Source organism: Neophocaena asiaeorientalis, unplaced genomic scaffold (assembly GCF_003031525.2).
Source record: "Neophocaena asiaeorientalis asiaeorientalis breed wild unplaced genomic scaffold, Neophocaena_asiaeorientalis_V1.1 scaffold177, whole genome shotgun sequence".
In the NCBI taxonomy this organism is placed as follows: Eukaryota; Metazoa; Chordata; class Mammalia; order Artiodactyla; family Phocoenidae; genus Neophocaena; species Neophocaena asiaeorientalis.
In genome coordinates this window covers 8,855,909-8,873,245 of record NW_020172779.1, presented here as the reverse complement: position 1 = coordinate 8,873,245, position 17,337 = coordinate 8,855,909, and the positions used below count along the sequence as shown (strand labels likewise).

Genomic DNA, 17,337 nt, shown 5'->3' with positions numbered 1-17,337 from the left:
TGGGGAGCCATGGGGAGCGGTGGGGAGGGGTGGGGAGCGACGAGAGCGACGGAGAGGTGTAGGGAGCGATGGGGATCAATAGGGAGGGGTGGGGAGCGGCACACGAAGCTTCCCTCACTCGCCCACCGCTCACCTCCTGCTGTGCAGCCCGGTTCCTAACAGGCCTCGGACAGGCCAGGGGTTGGGGACTCCTGCTCTATGGCATTCGCATTGTTAAGGAGGGGTACGTGGTGACCGGTCAGGCCCCTTCCCAGGAGGCAAGTGGAATCCAGTCCCTCGGCTTGAGGCAGCCGGTGGAGGAGGAGGGGGGGTCCAGTGTCAGAGGGTCAGGCGGTGTGGGCTCTGCCCTGACTCTGCCTGCCCCCCTGAATGGCCCTGGACAGCCCCTCCCCTTCTCTAGGCCTCCACCTCCTCTGAGCTGGGAGCAGGTTTGCTTGGATAACCCCTACTGCCCCTCCACTCCAATATTCTGTTTAAAGCATCTATTGAGTACTTGTTGTATACACCTCTTAAACACCTATTGAGTACTTGTATACACAGGTGGCATTTCAGTGGGGGCTGAACTCGGAGAGTCCAAGCCTCCATCCTGAAGGAGTTTAGAAATTCTTCCTCTGGTTCAGGTGGTAGGTGAGCATGGGAGCCCAGTGTGGAAGCTCAGGAGCTGGTCTCGGGGACAGTCCCCTTCTTGTCCCCAGATCACGTTTACAGTAGCCATGCCCTCTGACACAGTGCCTATTTGCCCATATTTATACAGACTTCTGTAAAAGGCCAGATTGTAAATCTTCTCAGTCCAGGGTCCAAACAGTCTGTGTCACAGCAACTTTACTCGGCAGTTGTGATGAGAGCGGGTACAGACAACCTGTAAATGGATGGGCGTGGCTGTACTCAAATAAGACTTTATGAAGATAGTTGCCTCACCAAGTTCTAGAGTTGTCGACAAGTCTAGAAATGGGTGCCTCTGCATAACCGGGCTGTGTGGACAGGGCCAGATGACTCCCGGGCATGGGCCAGGCTCCGCACCCAGGCCCCCTTCAGTCCTCCACCAGCAGAGACCTGACCGCAGGTCTTTCTGCTGCTGGGCTTGTTCTACAGGAAGGGCATTCAGGACTCTCCACTAGGGAATTAAAGTAACTGCCGGGGCGTCCCAGGGGCCCCCCAGAGCCAAGAGAGCCAATGCCTGCCACCTTTGTATTCCGGGACAGAAACTTCTGTCTAAACAGAGGCTTTTTCATTGAGGATGACCCAACAAAGCCAGCTTGTGCCCATTTTTGGCAACATCCATAGGCCCTCACCTTGTTCATCCCTTAGCCTCTTCAGAATGCAGGTCAGGACGAGTTACCCCAGGAAATTTTACTTGTCGTGAATAAACCAGGATAGATATGCTCTTTGGGCATTGGAAATTGGAAGTGGCTGGCCCTAGAAAAACAGCTTCTTTAAATCCTTTCTGGGTATAAATACATAAAAGTCCTGGAAGATTGTGGTTTCTACTCCAGCAAGGACCTGAGGGAGGAGGGCATTGGTTCCAGGAGCTGGTGTTTCAGCATGCCAAGCTTGGGGCTTTGTTTCGTTTGCAGGGCGAGGTGACATCCAGCCCCAGTTGGACAGCGCGCTCCAAGACGTCAACGATAAGTATCTCCTGTTGGAAGAAACAGAAAAGCAGGCAGTCCGGAAGGCTTTGATCGAAGAACGTGGCCGGTTCTGCACCTTCATCTCTATGCTGCGGCCCGTGATTGTGAGTTGGTGGAAAGTTCCAGAAGGCATAAACTGGCAGTTTGGAGGAGAGCCTCCTTATTTATCCTGGAGGCATTAAGAAGCCACAGTGTGTCAGGAATCATGATGGTGGAGTCATTTTTATGGGTGAATAGTTGTCTGCAAGTTGCTGATGGCTGCACGGCCCACTCTATGTTCTAAGCACTGATGGTTCCACTTACTTTTTCTCCCCAAGTCAAGAAGGCCCTGCAGAGTGGTTCTCAAAGTGTGGTCCCCAGGCCAGCCACAGCACCTGGGAACTGGTTAGAAACGTACATGCTCAGGCCCAACCCAGCCCTACTGAATCCACAACTCTGGGGTTGAGGACCCAGTCATCTGGGTTTTAAACAAGTCCTCCAGCTGATTTTGAGACCCACTGACCAAGCTGAATGCCAAGGAGTGACTGTGAGGTTAATATGGGAAAAGCCACAGTGAATCAATGCAGACTTATTTTCTAAGTAAATCGGCTGCATGCCTTGAAAACTTACGCTGTAGGTGCTCTTGAAGCTGGTAGAAGTGCCCCAACTCCCTCTGCTCAGCCGTAGCAAGATGCCCAAATCCGAGTTCTTCCCCTGAGCGTAGCACTTTTCCCTGACTCGTGCTTCCCTGGTCCCACAGCTGCAGCTTGGTGCACTGGTAACGTGAATGGCTGTTTCTTCCATAGTCCCCCGTTCCTGCCTCACTTGCCATTGATTAGGTTGGTGGAAAAAACAAGAAAGAAGGGGGAAGTTAACCTCCAGTGAACACACATGTGCTGTCACAAAGGGCTATCAGATCTGGACCAAAATATCTCCAAATAGTTGCCGTCCACTGAAGCCAAGTGACTTCGGGGGTGGGGAGGGTGGGTCGTGGCCTGCAGAGGGGCTGTGCTGCAGGATCCCGTGAGGACACACAGGCGGACCACCCTAGCAGGCCCGCCAGCCCCCAGACACTTCGAGGAAGGCCCACGTGTTGGCTGTGGCTCGTTCACCCCTGTCCCAGATGCACAAGTCTCCATGATTATGGCTGATTTCGTTTTCCTCTCCACGTCCTCCAAAAAAGGGCTGGTAATAGCTTCGGCAAAGACGCATCAGTCCCTGCATGCCTTTTCTGAAAAGCTGAAAGTGTTGGATGGTGTCCCTAATAAAAACAGTTGGATCAAGATGATAAAGTGAATCACTCATAACAGGTTGTGAATTCCTTTCAGGAAGAAGAAATCTCAATGCTAGGGGAAATAACTCACCTGCAGACCATATCAGAAGATCTGAAAAGCCTGACCATGGACCCTCACAAACTGCCCTCTTCAAGTGAGCAGGTAGGAGTCAAGGGGTAAGCGTGGGAGACAAAGCCAGAGAGACAAAGGTTCAAGGCCCTGAGGGTTCCTTGCGGCAATATCTCATTTTCAACACCATTCATGTTTTACACTCTGAAGCATAGTAATCATCTTCCTTAGTCATTATACAGCACCTACTGGGTGCCGGGCTCTGCTCTAAGCTCTTTACATAGACTTCCTCTACTATTATCCCCATTTTACAGAGGAGGACCTTGAGGCACTGAGAGATAAAGTCACTTAATCAGGTAGTTACTGGTAGAACTGGGATTTAAACCAAGCTGTCAATTTCCAGAACCCATGCTCTTAACCATGTGTTTGCCCTGACCCTCTAGAAATAAACTCTGCTAGGGACATGACAGTGGTGTATCCTGGTCATCATTGTGAATCATTCTCACTGAATTTCTCCCATTCTAAGTATGTAGTGCACGAGGATTTCTCTTATCTTATGAAAAAGGTGACTTTTTAAATGTTGATTCATTTGGTTCATGTGACATTCACACTGTATCCAGTGGGAAGAGACATATTTGGGTGAACAGGTGATAAATCATGTGCTGGCCTTTGCCTTTTGTATAAAATTCTTATCACTGCCTTGGGAGCCAACTAGGGAGACAAATTTGGGAGCTTATATTTTCCATCCTATGAAATTGTGTTTATCAGACTATAGCCTGCAGGCATTCACTCAGTAAGTAGACATTTATTGAGCACCTACTGTATGAATGGAAGGTAGACCTTATACTCAAACAGCTCTTTGTCAAGTGAGGGAGACAGATGTAGAAGTAATTGTGAAAGAATTGGTTTCTCTTGATTCTGTCAGGTTTTAAGGGTCAAACAGGGCACAAGTGACCACTGAATATCAGGTAGCTAAGATGTAATAAGATCAACACATCCTGAAACCATTATTGTCTATGTGGTGGTGTAAGCAAAAACCCTACAAATTCTAACCTTGGGTGTAAGTGGCTCTTATAAATTGTTAATGTAACTAACTGTAAATCTTTCTCTTTCTTTTTTGACGGATATGTCATGGTTTTCCTCCCCTCTTCGCATTAATTATATTTTTGCTTGTCTCAGAAAAAGGATTGTGATGTTGATGGATTGGTACTATGATTCTTTAATTAGAAATCTTAACAGCATGTTTTTCTTTGATCCCCACTCCTCGATGATGGCAGAATTTCGACGTTATGATGGCTGTTAAGATTGGACAGATAATGTTTCGCTTCTCGACACCCTGCTTACCCTCCTGGCTCTCTCCCCTTAGGTGATTTTGGACTTGAAAGGTTCTGATTACACTTGGTCGTACCAGACTCCACCCTCTTCCCCCAGCACCACCATGTCCCGCAAATCAAGTGTCTGCAGGTAAGTGAGGCCGGGCTGGGCCACTGCTTTAGGGACACAGCATTTTTCTTTATGCTAATGTGAGCATTAGAGTCGGTCTTGAGCGCTGAAATGGCTCATCTGAAATAGGAAATGGTGATCAGGTGAAAGGATCCCATCATGATTTTGGTCTCACTCTTTAGTCTCTGGATTAGTTTTGGGTCATAAGGAAAATCCCATCAGGTCTTAGACCAGTGGCCACAGCTTTCTCACTCAGTGTACGTTGTACGGATTTTCCCATCTTACGAATTCGCATTGGATCTTCCTGTTTAGCAGAGTAAGAAGCACGTGGGCTTAAAAAAAGGGCAAACAGAGGTTGATTCTTGTGCAGACTCATCTTGCTGTCGCCAGAACAAGTGAAGGCAGTAACAGTGGCTCGTGCCCTCATTTGCCCCCCAATTTTGGTCTCAGGGCTTCATAAAGTGAATAGAATTCTTGATCTGTTAACCACTCCCACCACTCCCATCACTGCTCTGTGAAGCACTAGCGCCACCTAGTGGCTCACAGTGAGAATCCATTGGAATAGTTCTGCCATTGGCAACGCTGATTCCTGGCAGTTTTCTGTTGAGCGCCATTCTTGGCTTGCTGACCGCCAAGTTTATTCTCTTCCCGTGAGGGTGGAAACATCCTTGTGCATCATTCCTTTCTTGGTACACTTCACCTGCTAATCTTTTTCTTTGACTTTTCAAAGCCAAATGAATTTCCACTTCCTGTGAATTAGCATTGAGAGTAAAGAGCAGGATGGATCTGCCGAATCTGTGTCTGGTAATATCTCTCTACACATGTGTGTGTGTGTTTCATTTCATATTTGAGCTTCTGCAGTGTACACGGAGCAGGAAGTTCAGACTTAAGATGCTTATCCTGACGTTTAGCAACCTGAAGGTGTTGGTTTCTTGTCATCCTTTGTGCGCTGCGTGTGTGTTCGTGTGTATGACACATCTACTTAAGTTTTTTACTGAGGACGTTTTTTGTTTGGTAACCAAGAAAACTTTATCTCGATTAGTGTAAAACAAAGCTGCATGAGTATCTTTTCTTTCTACAGTTTTAGTTTCAATAGAAAATCATGTCACATAGACACCACCAGTTCTGAGCTTGCTGCAATGGAATTGCAGTGAGCTTTGTTGTCAGTCTCCAAGTGCCCTCCTCTGGCTGACTGGGGGAAAAGCAAAAAATCATGATAATTATCCCTGGCAAATGTCCCCAGTGATTTCCCTCCAGCACACTGCCCTATATCTGTTGGAACAAGTAATTCTGGTATAGAACAGTCACGCAGCCCTAGACTACCTTATTAGCTGTCCGAGTTTGCAAAATTTGACAAGAATCTCTTGCGAGTTTAGGAGCAGAAACCACAAACATCCTAATCCCAGGCTGGGTTGTTTATTTCATGCCTTCTGATGCTTCTACAGCTGCTCTTGTATGTCATCTCTGCTTGTTTGGACCACAAGACTTTGTCCAGTTTTCTGGGTTTCGTAATCTGAGTGATTAGACAAGAGTGTAGGACCTGTCTCTTATGACTGGAAATGGAACGCAGACAGAACACCAGAGGGCATGTGTCATTTTCTAAAATCCTGTTTACTGTTCCATCCTGGAAGCAAACAGCTTAGATTGATGACCTTTAGTCCCTGAAAGCTGCCTGCCTCTTGCCTGGTGTTCTGTTTGCTGGGCCCACAGATATTTTAACAGAGAAACACCTGTGTTCAGGGTCGAGCCATTCATTAAAGCACCAACTTTGTAAATAAAATGTAAAACACATGGACACAAAGAGAGTCGATTTGCTGATATTCTGTACGGGGGACTCCTTGAGGAGTCTCTGGGTGCCGAGGGATGGTTGGCCAGGTTGACTTTGGTCTCCTGGACCCAGATGGTCCATCGAAAACAGATGCTTGGGTGTTCCAGCCGGGTCATGCTGAAGCCTTAGCGGTTTGGCTTCAGGGTCATAGTTGTTGCGAGCAGATGAGATGAGCCCTTTTCGTGCCGCGGACATCGGGTCCCCTGGCTTTGGTGGCAGGTGACAGAGCAGAGCTTTAGAATCACAGGCCTCCATCCTAAGGACGCCTCGTTGTGCCGTCGGAGAACTGAGTCTCTGTGGCTGGTGTTCCAGGCCCCCCCCCCCCCCGCTCTCCCCCCCTTGCTCACAGGAAAACACTTCCGTTTACTAGCTTAATGATTGGGTGTTTAGAAAACATGGCTCGCCGTTTGCACTGCTTCTTGGGGCCAGGGGCTGATTGCATGATGTCATTCTCCCCTGTCGTCCCGTGTCGTCTGTCCCCCTTCCCCCGCTGCCCCGCAGCAGCCTGAACAGTGTCAACAGCAGCGACTCGCGGTCCAGCGGTTCCCACGGCTCCCACTCGCACTCGCCCAGCTCCCACTACCGCTACCGCGGCTCCAGCCTGGCCCAGCAGGCGCCTGTGAGGCTGTCCAGCGTGTCCTCCCATGACTCAGGGTTCATCTCCCAGGACGCCTTCCAGTCCAAGTCGCCATCCCCCATGCCGCCGGAGGCCCCCAACCAGGTAAGGGTCCTTGGCTCCTGGAGCAGCCGCAGCACCTGGGGTCTGGACCACCCTCAGTGGCTGGAACCAGAGAGGGACCTGGGCTTGGACAGACCCCTGTCTTCTGACGGGAAACCTCTGGTTTAATTTCTCATCTCTAGAGGAGCTGCTCTCCTAAAGGGAGAGATACCGTAAGTGGGGGGTTGAAGCTTACGATCATTATGCCGGTGATGGTTGAGTCACTGCATTGATTTGGGGAGTTTTCACATGTACACAGACTCAAAGAGGTTTGGCCACTCCCTGGCATCCCTGTAAGTGCCCGGCTTAGCGTGATGTAGTAATTAATGGGCATTTGCCAGTGGGGGTGGAGATTCTGTCACTGAACAGTGCCTTGGAGACCTGCCCTGGCACTCTCAGCTTCGTTTTATCAATTTGTGTTGAGAATGAGAGAGCATCTTCAGAGCCCATGCAGGTAGTTCTGTTGGCACCTTGCTCCTGGGAGAAGGGGAGGTGTTGAGTCTCTGACCACAGTTGGGTTAGATGGCGCTAGGCGCCCAGCCCAGTGGGTCCAGCCAGAGCAGAAGGCAGGAGCTGGGCACTGGAACACCCTTCACCTGCTCCCCTCTGTCCTCTTTTTGTGCCAGTGGGTTGGCCTCTAGATTAATAAGCAGCACGACCTGACCTATAGACACTGGGAAACGTGAACCTCCAGGGTGCCTCTCCGCACCATCCTCTGGGGAGCATGGTGGCTCCGAGCCCGTCGTGTACATTTTGAGGCTGACCACAGCCTTTGGTTCAAGATCCTTGGGATTCAGAAGGTCACGTGCTTGTCTTGTTCATCCAGGTATCCAATTTGCCTGACAGTCACCAAATATCTCCTGTGTGCCAGGCACCATCCTAGGAGCTTCTGCCTGTGTTAACTGTGTAGTCCTGCCAACAACCACGCAGAGTGTTGTTACCCCTGTTTTGTGTGGAAATTGAGGCTCAGAGATGTAACGCCATTTGCCCGAGTTGCACAGTTATGTGACCTGCAGGTTGAGGATCTGGAACCAGGGTTTCTGGCAACTGGTCCAGCACCCTTTCTGCACCACCCTGGCCATAAGGTGCCCCTGGCAGAGTGTTCTGGGGAGCACTCTATGTAGAAGAAGCATCTGAGGTGTTTTGGGAGCCTAGGTCACTCGCCTGACATGGCTGACATTGGTGAACCCAGAGCTGCTCAGCCCAGTGCTCCTTTTGGCATTTTACAGCCGTCCCCGGGGACTGTGGCCTCTCTCTGTCTTCCTGGGGTCGACACTCAATTTCGAATGGAAACACTTGGAGCCAGGAGCTGCAGCTTTAAGTCCTGATGTGCTTGGGGTGCTTTGGCTCAGTCTCTGAGGGGTCACCACCTGTCCCCTGTCCGTCCCCACTATGTGTGGCGCTAAACAGCACCTGCATGTCTTGCAAGCAGAGGGTGAGCGTGGTCAGAGGGGGAGCAGGGATTTGCAGTTCTAATGTGCTGCGTCATTCTGTGTGTGTTTTTAACAACTGACACATTAACAAAGTATTGTGCGCTGACACTGCTTTCTAAAAAAAAGAAGCTGTGTGTTCCAGCCTTGCTGTGCGTGTGTGGATCAGGCTGAATGAAGCGGGCTTTCTGTCTCCAGTAGTGTCGAGGGAAGCGGAAGGCAGCTTGTTGGGATTTACTGAAATCTGAAAGCCGGTACCCAAGATATGCTTGACTAGCAACTCCAGGGCAGTTTTAATAAACTCAGGGATACTGCAAAATTTAATTGAGAATTCTATTTTTTAAAAAAGGCATTACAGCTGCTTCTAAGGCAGAGGGGAAATTTAAGGAAATTGTACACATCACACAGGCCAGAGGGTACAATCTCCTGGAGGAAGTAGTGTTACCTTAATTTGGGTGGGAGGAAGGAAGCAAACGTCTGAAAGGGGGCGATCCCTCAGGTACACGGATGCAAATGGATGCCACGTGGCAGGATGTGTTCAGAATTCTCCCGTTTTCCTCCACTCTGCTCTTTTCAAATTGTGCCATGTGTGCCCAGGAGTCATGGACCACGTGTGCAGCTAGGCTCCTGCCTAGAACCATTCACTCCATCAAGCCAAGGAGTTCTTCAGGAAAAAAATGAGTAGAAGTCAAAAGAAAATACGAACCTGCAGTCCTGGGGTGATTTACTGGTTCTTTTTTCAAATTGAACATATTTGAGTTACAGGAACCAAAATAAATAGTCCTGGTAAATTACAGTGATAACTGATTTTTATTTATAGTTGATTAAACACTATTTACAGAGGTACACACACACAAGGTCTCATTTAATCTTCATCTGATAGATATTATTAATCCCTATTCTAAAGATGAAAAAAAAAATTGAGGTTTAGAGAGATTAAGTCCATGGTTCCTTGACTGGGACGTGGCAGAAAAAAAACTTCAATCTGAACCTTCAGACTTCAGATCCTGGATGGCTAACCAGACACCAAGCTGAGGAAGTGGCCAGAACCTCCACCACGGGGCCTGGCCTTGCTTGGGCTCCTCGGAGCTGCATGCATTGTTGGAATGCCTTTTCAGTTCCTTGCTCTTGCAGGATGGGAGGCTCAGGATCTGTCCTGTTCTTTAGGAACCTTTCTTTGGCGGGTGAAAGGGGTGGACAGAAACACGGATCTGGCCTCCTTGCCAGTGAATACAGGGACACTTCCAGGGAAATACTAGAGAAGGCACAGACTTCCTTATACAAATGGGATGAGATTGCAGTTAACAGTGAAGAAAACTTAAAGCAGATACCTGGGTGGGCCCAAAGCACTATCCTGGGGGACCCAGTTACATGGAAGAGATGGTCATTGTCACTCATCCATTCAGTACCTTTAAACACCTGCCACATGCCAGGACAGGACCAGAACGTCGCGATGTAGTGGTAAGCTAACAGGCAGTCTCTGCCTCTGCCGAAGGTGAGGAGCTGGGAGCGGTTCCCCTGGCCGACACCGGGAGACTGGCAGGGACTGGATGTTTAATAAAATCAGGCTGAAGAGATGTTTTCGCAAGCCAGACCTCCTTTCCGTGATGTCCCAGAGCTCGCCAGGATGCTTCATCTCTCCCTGTGCGGCCACTGGAAACATTGCCCTAACCACTGGGATTCACTGCCTCAAACCTCAGAATCACTCCCCAGGCAGAGAGACCTAAAATCATGTGTTGTGAAGATGCAGCTTCATAGCTGGAAGCCACCCACATCCAGAGGTTGCATGGGACGAAGGAAGAGAGTCCAGGAATTAGAGCCCTTCTAGGCAGACATGGAGCAAAAACCCAAGTTGGGGGTCAGTCCTCTTGCAATAACGCCCGGACACCTGAGAGATGTAAAAGTCATGGCATCCCTTGGGCCCTGGGCCTATGGCACAGGAAGAAAGGCCCTAGAGAATGCAGGGAGTCCAGCGCCTTGACCACACTCCCCCGAGCCAGGCACACACACAGATGGCGGGGTTCTGGGGGCCTTGCAGTCCGGCAGGTCTGGGGCTCGCTGGGTCTCATGCTTCCTTTCCAGGGCTTGGAGGCCTCTGTGTTGGTGCAGCTTCGGGGGAAAAAATAACCCTAACCCTCTGCTTCTCTCATCCTTCCCTCTTTTGTATGCATGTCTGTCTCTCCGTGCGTGCCCTTCTCCCCTCCTGCCCCCCCCATCTTTTTATTTTTTATGACCGTCCTTTTTCGGTGGTGTGTGGCCCCTCCCCGGCTGCAGAACTCGTCCAGCTCGGCCTCCTCTGAAGCCTCGGAAACCTGCCAGTCCGTGAGCGAGTGCAGCTCGCCTACCTCAGTCAGCTCAGGCTCCACCATGGGCGCCTGGGCATCCACAGAGAAGGTGACCAGCTGGGGTCCCAGCCTCTCTCCCATCCCCTGCCAGCTGCTCCCCGCACAGCCGCAGGAACCTAGAAACTCAAAATCTCCACCAAGCGTGGCCCCTCTTGGGGCCAGAGGGAGGGACAGGACTGAGGGCTTTTTCCAGAATGGGTGCCTGGCCCTGAGCAGTGACTCTGCGGTCGTCCAGAGGGAGAGGAAGGGGTATGGGGAACTCGCAGGTGTGAAGGCTTCTTCCCAGGACATGGATGGTCATCCGTCTTCCCCCCTTCCCCTCCCCTTCACCCCACCCACCATGGCCTCCTCTTCACCGTGCCCTTGGATGTGACACTTCACTGCATCAGAGGCTGTGTGCTTTCCTGCCTTTTAGTTGCCATCACCCCACCCTTCACCCTGATTTGGAATCTCCTGAACAGTGATGATTTTGGAAACCTGGAATGAACAGCTTTCAGTTGACGCTTTTGAATTTTAAAATTTGCACAATGAGATGAGCGAATCACCATCACTGTGAAATTATTAGTGAAATAATCGAAAACCATTGAGAGCACCACACATTAGGGACACGGATCATTTCCAAACTATTCTAAAATGTAGATAAAATATTTCCCCAACTGAATACTTGGTGTCAAATATGCAGGCATTGTTTGCACCGTAGCTAGCGCTTTTCTCTCGCATCCTGGACCATCCATGAGTGGCAGAGCCCTGATGTTTGTTTTATTTGCAAATATTCAGATCTCCCCCGTCTCTTGAATGTCAATGCCATCTTGTATCTCCACGCTCATCCTCTTATATTAATTTTTTTTCCTTTTTTCCTCCCTTTTTTTGTTTGTTTCCAGTTGTCTAACGGGTTTTCTCACTATAGTTTATCAAGCGAGCCCCACGTGGGGCCCGTAGGGGCGAGCCTTTTCCCTCATTGCCTGCCCGCCTCCCGCCTGCTCCCTCGGGCCACCTCTGTCCACCTTCCAGACTACGCTCATTATTACACCATTGGGCCCGGCATGTTCCCGTCATCTCAGATCCCTAGCTGGAAGGTTTGTGTCTCTCCGCCCTCCTCTCGCCCTCTCCCCCGTCCCTCATTGCCTCTGTGCTCACCCCCCTGCTGCCCCACGATTCTCACCCCACCCCACCCCACCCCTTTCCTCTCACACTCTGCCTTCTTCCCCATAACACCTCCTCCCTAAGTAAATTCCCACTGGGGAGAACCGGAAAGCAGCAGGCAGCGCTGAGACGGGTATGTCCACACAGAGCTGAGATTGGAGGAGCTCCCTGTAGGAGACACCAGTTAACCCCTGTTAGACCCTAGTAGACCCGGATGTGGCATTGCAGGGAAGTCGCTCCCAAGTTGTAAGTCCAAGTTCTGCCCTCCTGGGGGTTTCCTGAGGGTGTCACTGTTATCAGGGAGGGACTCTCCTCGGCCATGTTCCCCAGACTGTTCCCTTGAACCCTTACTGGGCCATGGTAACAGAACCATGCCCCAAGATATGGTTTGGCTTACTATGTTTTATCTTAAAAGTACCTGCAGACTTTATTTTTAGTCTTAAAACATGTTTGCTTTAATATAAAAACTTAAAGTTTTTATATTATTTCCTATCAAGTCTGATTGATGCCAGGATATTCTACCTTTATTTGGAGAGGAGGTCCCTGACTTGAATAGTAGGCCCCTAGGCGGCCCGCCATCTCGAGCAGGCCTTGACTGCCTCCCTCACAAGTGGTGTGGACCCCTCAGAATCTTTCTTCTGGCCCAGGGGCCTTCCCTTCCTCTGTGAGGACCTCAGAGAGCACATCCTGAAGCGCCCTTTGGGGCGGTTTCCCGGAAGTGAGGTTCAGCCTCAGGAAGAGTGGCTGAAGTCCCTTTAGCGCTCCCTGGTGGCCACTCCAGGCGAGTGAGGTCATTTGAGCCGCTAGGCCCCAGTGGGGGGCCCCAGACATGGGAAGGGAGGGCCTGGTCCCTGGGGATGTGCTGTCCACTGGCCGGTGCCTTCAGACACCATAGGCAGTTGGTCAGTTGTTTGATGGCTGTAACTAAGAGTCTCCCTCAGGCTACCTGCCCCGTTGTTGAGGGTTTTCAGTCTTTGGGCGGATGTGAGGAAAGGGAAGGTACCCAGGGGACCCCCAGAGGATTTTCTGCTCCCTTCTTCTAGTGCTGGGTGAGGGCAGAGGAGGGGCTGCTGGCCTGTCCCAGCCTGAGCTTCCCCCAAGGGGACCAGCTACCTTCTGTGGGCGGGCAGCTGTCTGGAGGCTTCTGTGGCCTCCCGGTGGAGGCAGAGGCCCTGGCACCTGACCACACTTGTTCCACTTAGGACTGGGCCAAGCCAGGACCTTACGATCAGCCTCTGGTGAACACCCTTCAGCGCCGCAAAGACAAGCGAGAGCCAGACCCCAGCGGTGGAGGCCCTGTCGCAGCGGGAGGCACGCCCACCGCTGCCGAGGAGGCTCAGAGGCCGCGGAGCATGACCGTGTCGGCCGCCGCCAGGGTGACGCTCTTGTTCTCTACAGCTGGCTGGGCCCCTCGAGACCTGGCGGGGGCCACGTGCTGGCCAGCAACTGGAGGGATCCGAGCCCCTTTCCCCTACTCCCTGCTACAGCGTTTAGAAGGCCCCCAGGGAAGGTCTTGTATGGGAATTAGACTCTAGAACTTTCTAGAGCCTGGGTAGGGTCCAAGCAAGTTGGCGGCCCCCTGGCCTCACAGACAGTGGCGGTCACGGGAGCAGGAGTCCTGTTGAGGCCCCCACTGGACGAGGAGTGCAGAAAGGCTCTGGGGGTATCAGACAGGGGACTCGCGGCCCCGGTGGCTCATCTGTCTCTCTCCTCCCACCTGCAGCCTGGAGAGGAGATGGAGGCTTGTGAGGAACTGGCCCTGGCCCTGTCTCGGGGCCTCCAGCTTGACACCCAGAGGAGCAGCCGGGACTCGCTTCAGTGCTCCAGCGGCTACAGCACCCAGACCACCACCCCCTGCTGCTCTGAGGACACCATCCCCTCCCAAGGTAGGAGAGCCTGAGCTTTCCAGCCGGGCTTCCTGAGCAGTGCCAGGTGAGGAAGGGGGCCCTCCCCGCTGGGAGGAGGCAGACGTGCGAGAGTCCGTCCAGCCACAGTAGAGCATCTTGGAATGCTCTGGAGGGCTCGTCTGTAGTTGTCGGGTCACTGCCATGCAGCAAAGTGGCCAGATTTCACAACTTGATTTCTCACCATCAGGGTTACAGGGATGTCCCAATTTGAAGGCAGACAGATGCTGTTAATGATAACATCATTTGTGTTTAGCACTTTGTACCAAGCACCTTCTTTATTTTCCCATTAATTCTTCACAATCGTTGATGTCATAAGTCTGTTTATCCCCATTTTACATACATGGAGACTGAGGCCCAAGTTCACACAATAAGCAGCAGAGCTGGAGTTTGAGTCGAAGGTCAGAGTCTGAAGCCCAAACTCCAGCCAAATTCTCTATGAACCTGCCTCCCTCACCGCCCTCCCCAGCACACACACACAAGCCAGTAAGATGGCAGGCCAGCTGCTAGGAAAGATCTATGAGAGCTGACCAAGCCTGTCGGCAGTCCTTCAGTCCAAGTTTCTAGGACAGTGGGTCTCGGTGGAGGGCCACTTTGCTGCCCAGGGGACATTTGGCAACGGCTAGAGACATTTTTAATGGTCACAACTGGAGGGCGTGCCGCTGGCATCTGGTAGATGGCCAGGGACGCTGCTGACCACCCCCTCATACAGCTCCACCCCACCACACAGAACTTACCCGAATGTCAGAGCACTGCTCTTCAGAAACAAGCTCTGTGATGTTCAGTCTGTATGCTTCCCCCTCCCACGTGACCCCACTTTTGGAGAGAAAGTGAGCACCCCTCACTGATGGAACCTGTCTCTGCCTTGTTTTCGGAGACTCGTTACCGGTAGCTCCATTGCTTTTCTAGCCCTCGCCTAACGAGTTGATCATGAGGGAGGTAGTAAGGTCTGTGATGGTCCTTGTGGGGTTTGTCTCTCATGTCAAGTTCTGGGCTGGAGGGCTTGTAGAGGTTATTTCCTCTTGCCACCCCCTTTATTCCTCCCAGAGGTGCTCAGAGGTAGCCTCGCTGCGGCCTGGCGGTTTTGCATTCCTCACCGCTCAGCGGTGTTTGAGTGTGGGCCTGCTGTGTCCAGCGCTGCTCTTGGTGCTGAGCGTTCCCTTGGTGAACGAAACAACGGTCCCTGTCAGGGAGTTCTTAGACGGTGAGGGCTGCTAAGCCTGGCCCGGAAACCCCGGAAGGCTTGGGATGAGATTGCGGGTGAAGTACTTGGCCTCTGGGTCCCTTTGTCCTCCCAACACAAAACAATCAAAGAGCACAGCCACTGCCTCGGCGATTTCTAATTGGATCCTATGATCAGTTTCAGATTACGATTATTTCTCTGTAAGTGGTGACCAGGAGGCAGATCAGCAGGAGTTTGACAAATCCTCCACCATTCCGAGAAACAGCGACATCAGCCAGTCCTACCGACGGATGTTCCAAGCAAAGCGCCCAGCCTCAACTGCTGGCCTCCCCACCACCCTCGGACCTGCTATGGTCACCCCAGGGGTTGCAACCATCCGACGGACCCCTTCCACCAAGCCTTCTGTCCGCCGGGGGACCATAGGAGCTGGTCCCATCCCCATCAAAACACCTGTGATCCCTGTCAAGACCCCCACCGTCCCAGACCTCCCTGGGGTGTTATCAGCCCCTCCAGATGGGCCCGAGGAGCGGGGTGAGCATAGCCCCGAGTCGCCGTCCATGGGTGAGGGCCCCCAGGGTGGCACCAGCATGCCCTCCTCAATGTGGAGTGGCCAAGCCTCCGTCAACCCTCCTCTTCCAGGCCCGAAGCCGAGCATCCCCGAGGAGCACAGACAAGCAATTCCAGAAAGCGAGGCCGAAGACCAGGAAAGGGATCCCCCAAGTGCCACTGCCTCCCCAGGCCAGATTCCAGAGAGTGACCCTGCAGACCTGAGCCCAAGGGATGCCCCGCAAGGAGAAGACATGCTGAATGCCATCCGCAGGGGCGTGAAACTGAAGAAGACCACGACAAACGACCGCTCAGCCCCGCGCTTCACTTAGGCTCTCTTAGGCTCACAAGAAATGCTGCCAGTGGGGAACGAACTGTCTAATTAATAGACCTAGTTTGTCTTGATCCATTCCAATCTGTAATCAAACAAAAGATTTTGTAGGCAACTCAGAACACAGCTCTTTTGAAAGTACTCGACACCTTTAGATAAGAATTAAAAGCAACATACGTAACTGACATAACCTTGATCTTTTAATTTGTAAATATTGAGTTTTCTTTCTGCACATTTTAATCTTATGTTTCCCTTTTGATTTTTCTGAAGGTGCCAAATTCCATTTTTTACAAGTCTTTGTAAAATTTTAAATGCATAATAAGGGGGGGAGGTCGGGCAGGGGAACCACGAAGTAGTAATTTCAGAAAAAAGGATAACTATACTTAGCTTTTTTTTTTTCTTTTCTTTCCTGCAAGCTTTTGTAGATGCATTGTAGTACTCTGGCTTAGACACAAATTCAAGTTATTGTAATGTACAAACAAACAAAATGGGTAAGGGGTAAAAATCCTTATTCAAGTATACTACATTCGGAATGAGGAAAGCGGGAGGCAGCTGATGTGCAACATTAGGAGTGAGGGAACTCTGGAAATGGTAGAGGCTGTGTTGGGACTGGGGGGAGGGTCGCGGGAGGGGCACACTGTCAACACAGCCGATCCTGTTACATTTAAGAGTAGCCTCGTAGGTTGAATTTCTAGTAGCTTCATGGTAAATGCATCCGAATAAGCCACACAGGGTTGCAGTGTTTGTTTCTGCAGGGTGTTTAAGGACTTCCTTTCTCCCACGATCGCTCCTGACTGCACACAGCACCCACCTCCAGTCCCGTGCATGCTGCCGCCACCAGGTAGACATAGAACCCCCCCACCACCACTTCAGTTACTTGTCTGTTAGTTATACCCACTTTCACTGAATCCAAACACATCCAGAAGGGTAAGGCGGTTTTAAAAATGTGAAAACAAACATTTAAAAATGATTGATAGCAGGGAATTCTTAGATATAGCAAATGCCTTTTACTTAACCGTGCCTAGCAGGCTGGGCACGTTGAAAAGCCCAAATATTTTGGAAAAACTGGAGCGGATTTAACAAGGGTAACCAGCTTGGAGTCTGGCAACTTGCCAATGTGTTTACCAGTCTGGGGGCTTGTTTTTCTTCTTTTAAATAATGGCAGTTAATTGGCTTCACACTAAACATTGAAGAGAGGAGGATTTATTTCTGTCACTGGGAATCTGACCACCATACTGTCCCTTTTTTTTTTTTTTTTTTTTCGGTATGCGGGCCTCTCACTGCTGTGGCCCCTCCCATTGCGGAGCACAGGCTCCGGACGCGCAGGCTCAGCGGCCGTGGCTCAAGGGACCAGCCGCTCCGCGGCATGTGGGATCTTCCCAGACCGGAGCACGAACCCGTGTCCCCTGCATCGGCAGGCGGACTCTCAACCACTGCGCCACCAGGGAAGCCCACTGTCCCTTTTTTTTTTTTGTATTCTAGGCAGTGTTTTTTGGAATGGATTTCTGTCTTTTCT

General features: G+C 51.1%; 1 protein-coding gene across 7 annotated transcripts in view; it reads left to right on the top strand.

Moving 5' to 3' along the window:
• Positions 1-17,177, top strand: part of MTSS1 (MTSS I-BAR domain containing 1) — a 158,702-nt gene extending 141,525 nt beyond the window's left edge. Inside the window, exons 8-17 of one of the 7 annotated variants that reach the window (XM_024740981.1) lie at positions 1,575-1,732; positions 2,936-3,043; positions 4,317-4,414; positions 6,723-6,942; positions 10,644-10,763; positions 11,596-11,790; positions 13,060-13,233; positions 13,581-13,743; positions 15,122-15,475; positions 15,584-17,177. In XM_024740981.1, coding sequence (XP_024596749.1) covers positions 1,575-1,732; positions 2,936-3,043; positions 4,317-4,414; positions 6,723-6,942; positions 10,644-10,763; positions 11,596-11,790; positions 13,060-13,233; positions 13,581-13,743; positions 15,122-15,475; positions 15,584-15,822 — 1,829 coding nt within the window. In that variant the 3' untranslated portion in view covers positions 15,823-17,177. Of the gene's footprint in view, positions 1-1,574; positions 1,733-2,935; positions 3,044-4,316; positions 4,415-6,722; positions 6,943-10,643; positions 10,764-11,595; positions 11,791-13,059; positions 13,234-13,580; positions 13,744-15,121 lie in introns of all 7 variants that reach the window. The other 6 variants (XM_024740979.1, XM_024740980.1, XM_024740984.1 and 3 more) reach the window with 6 other exon arrangements.
• Positions 17,178-17,337: the final 160 nt, after the last annotated feature.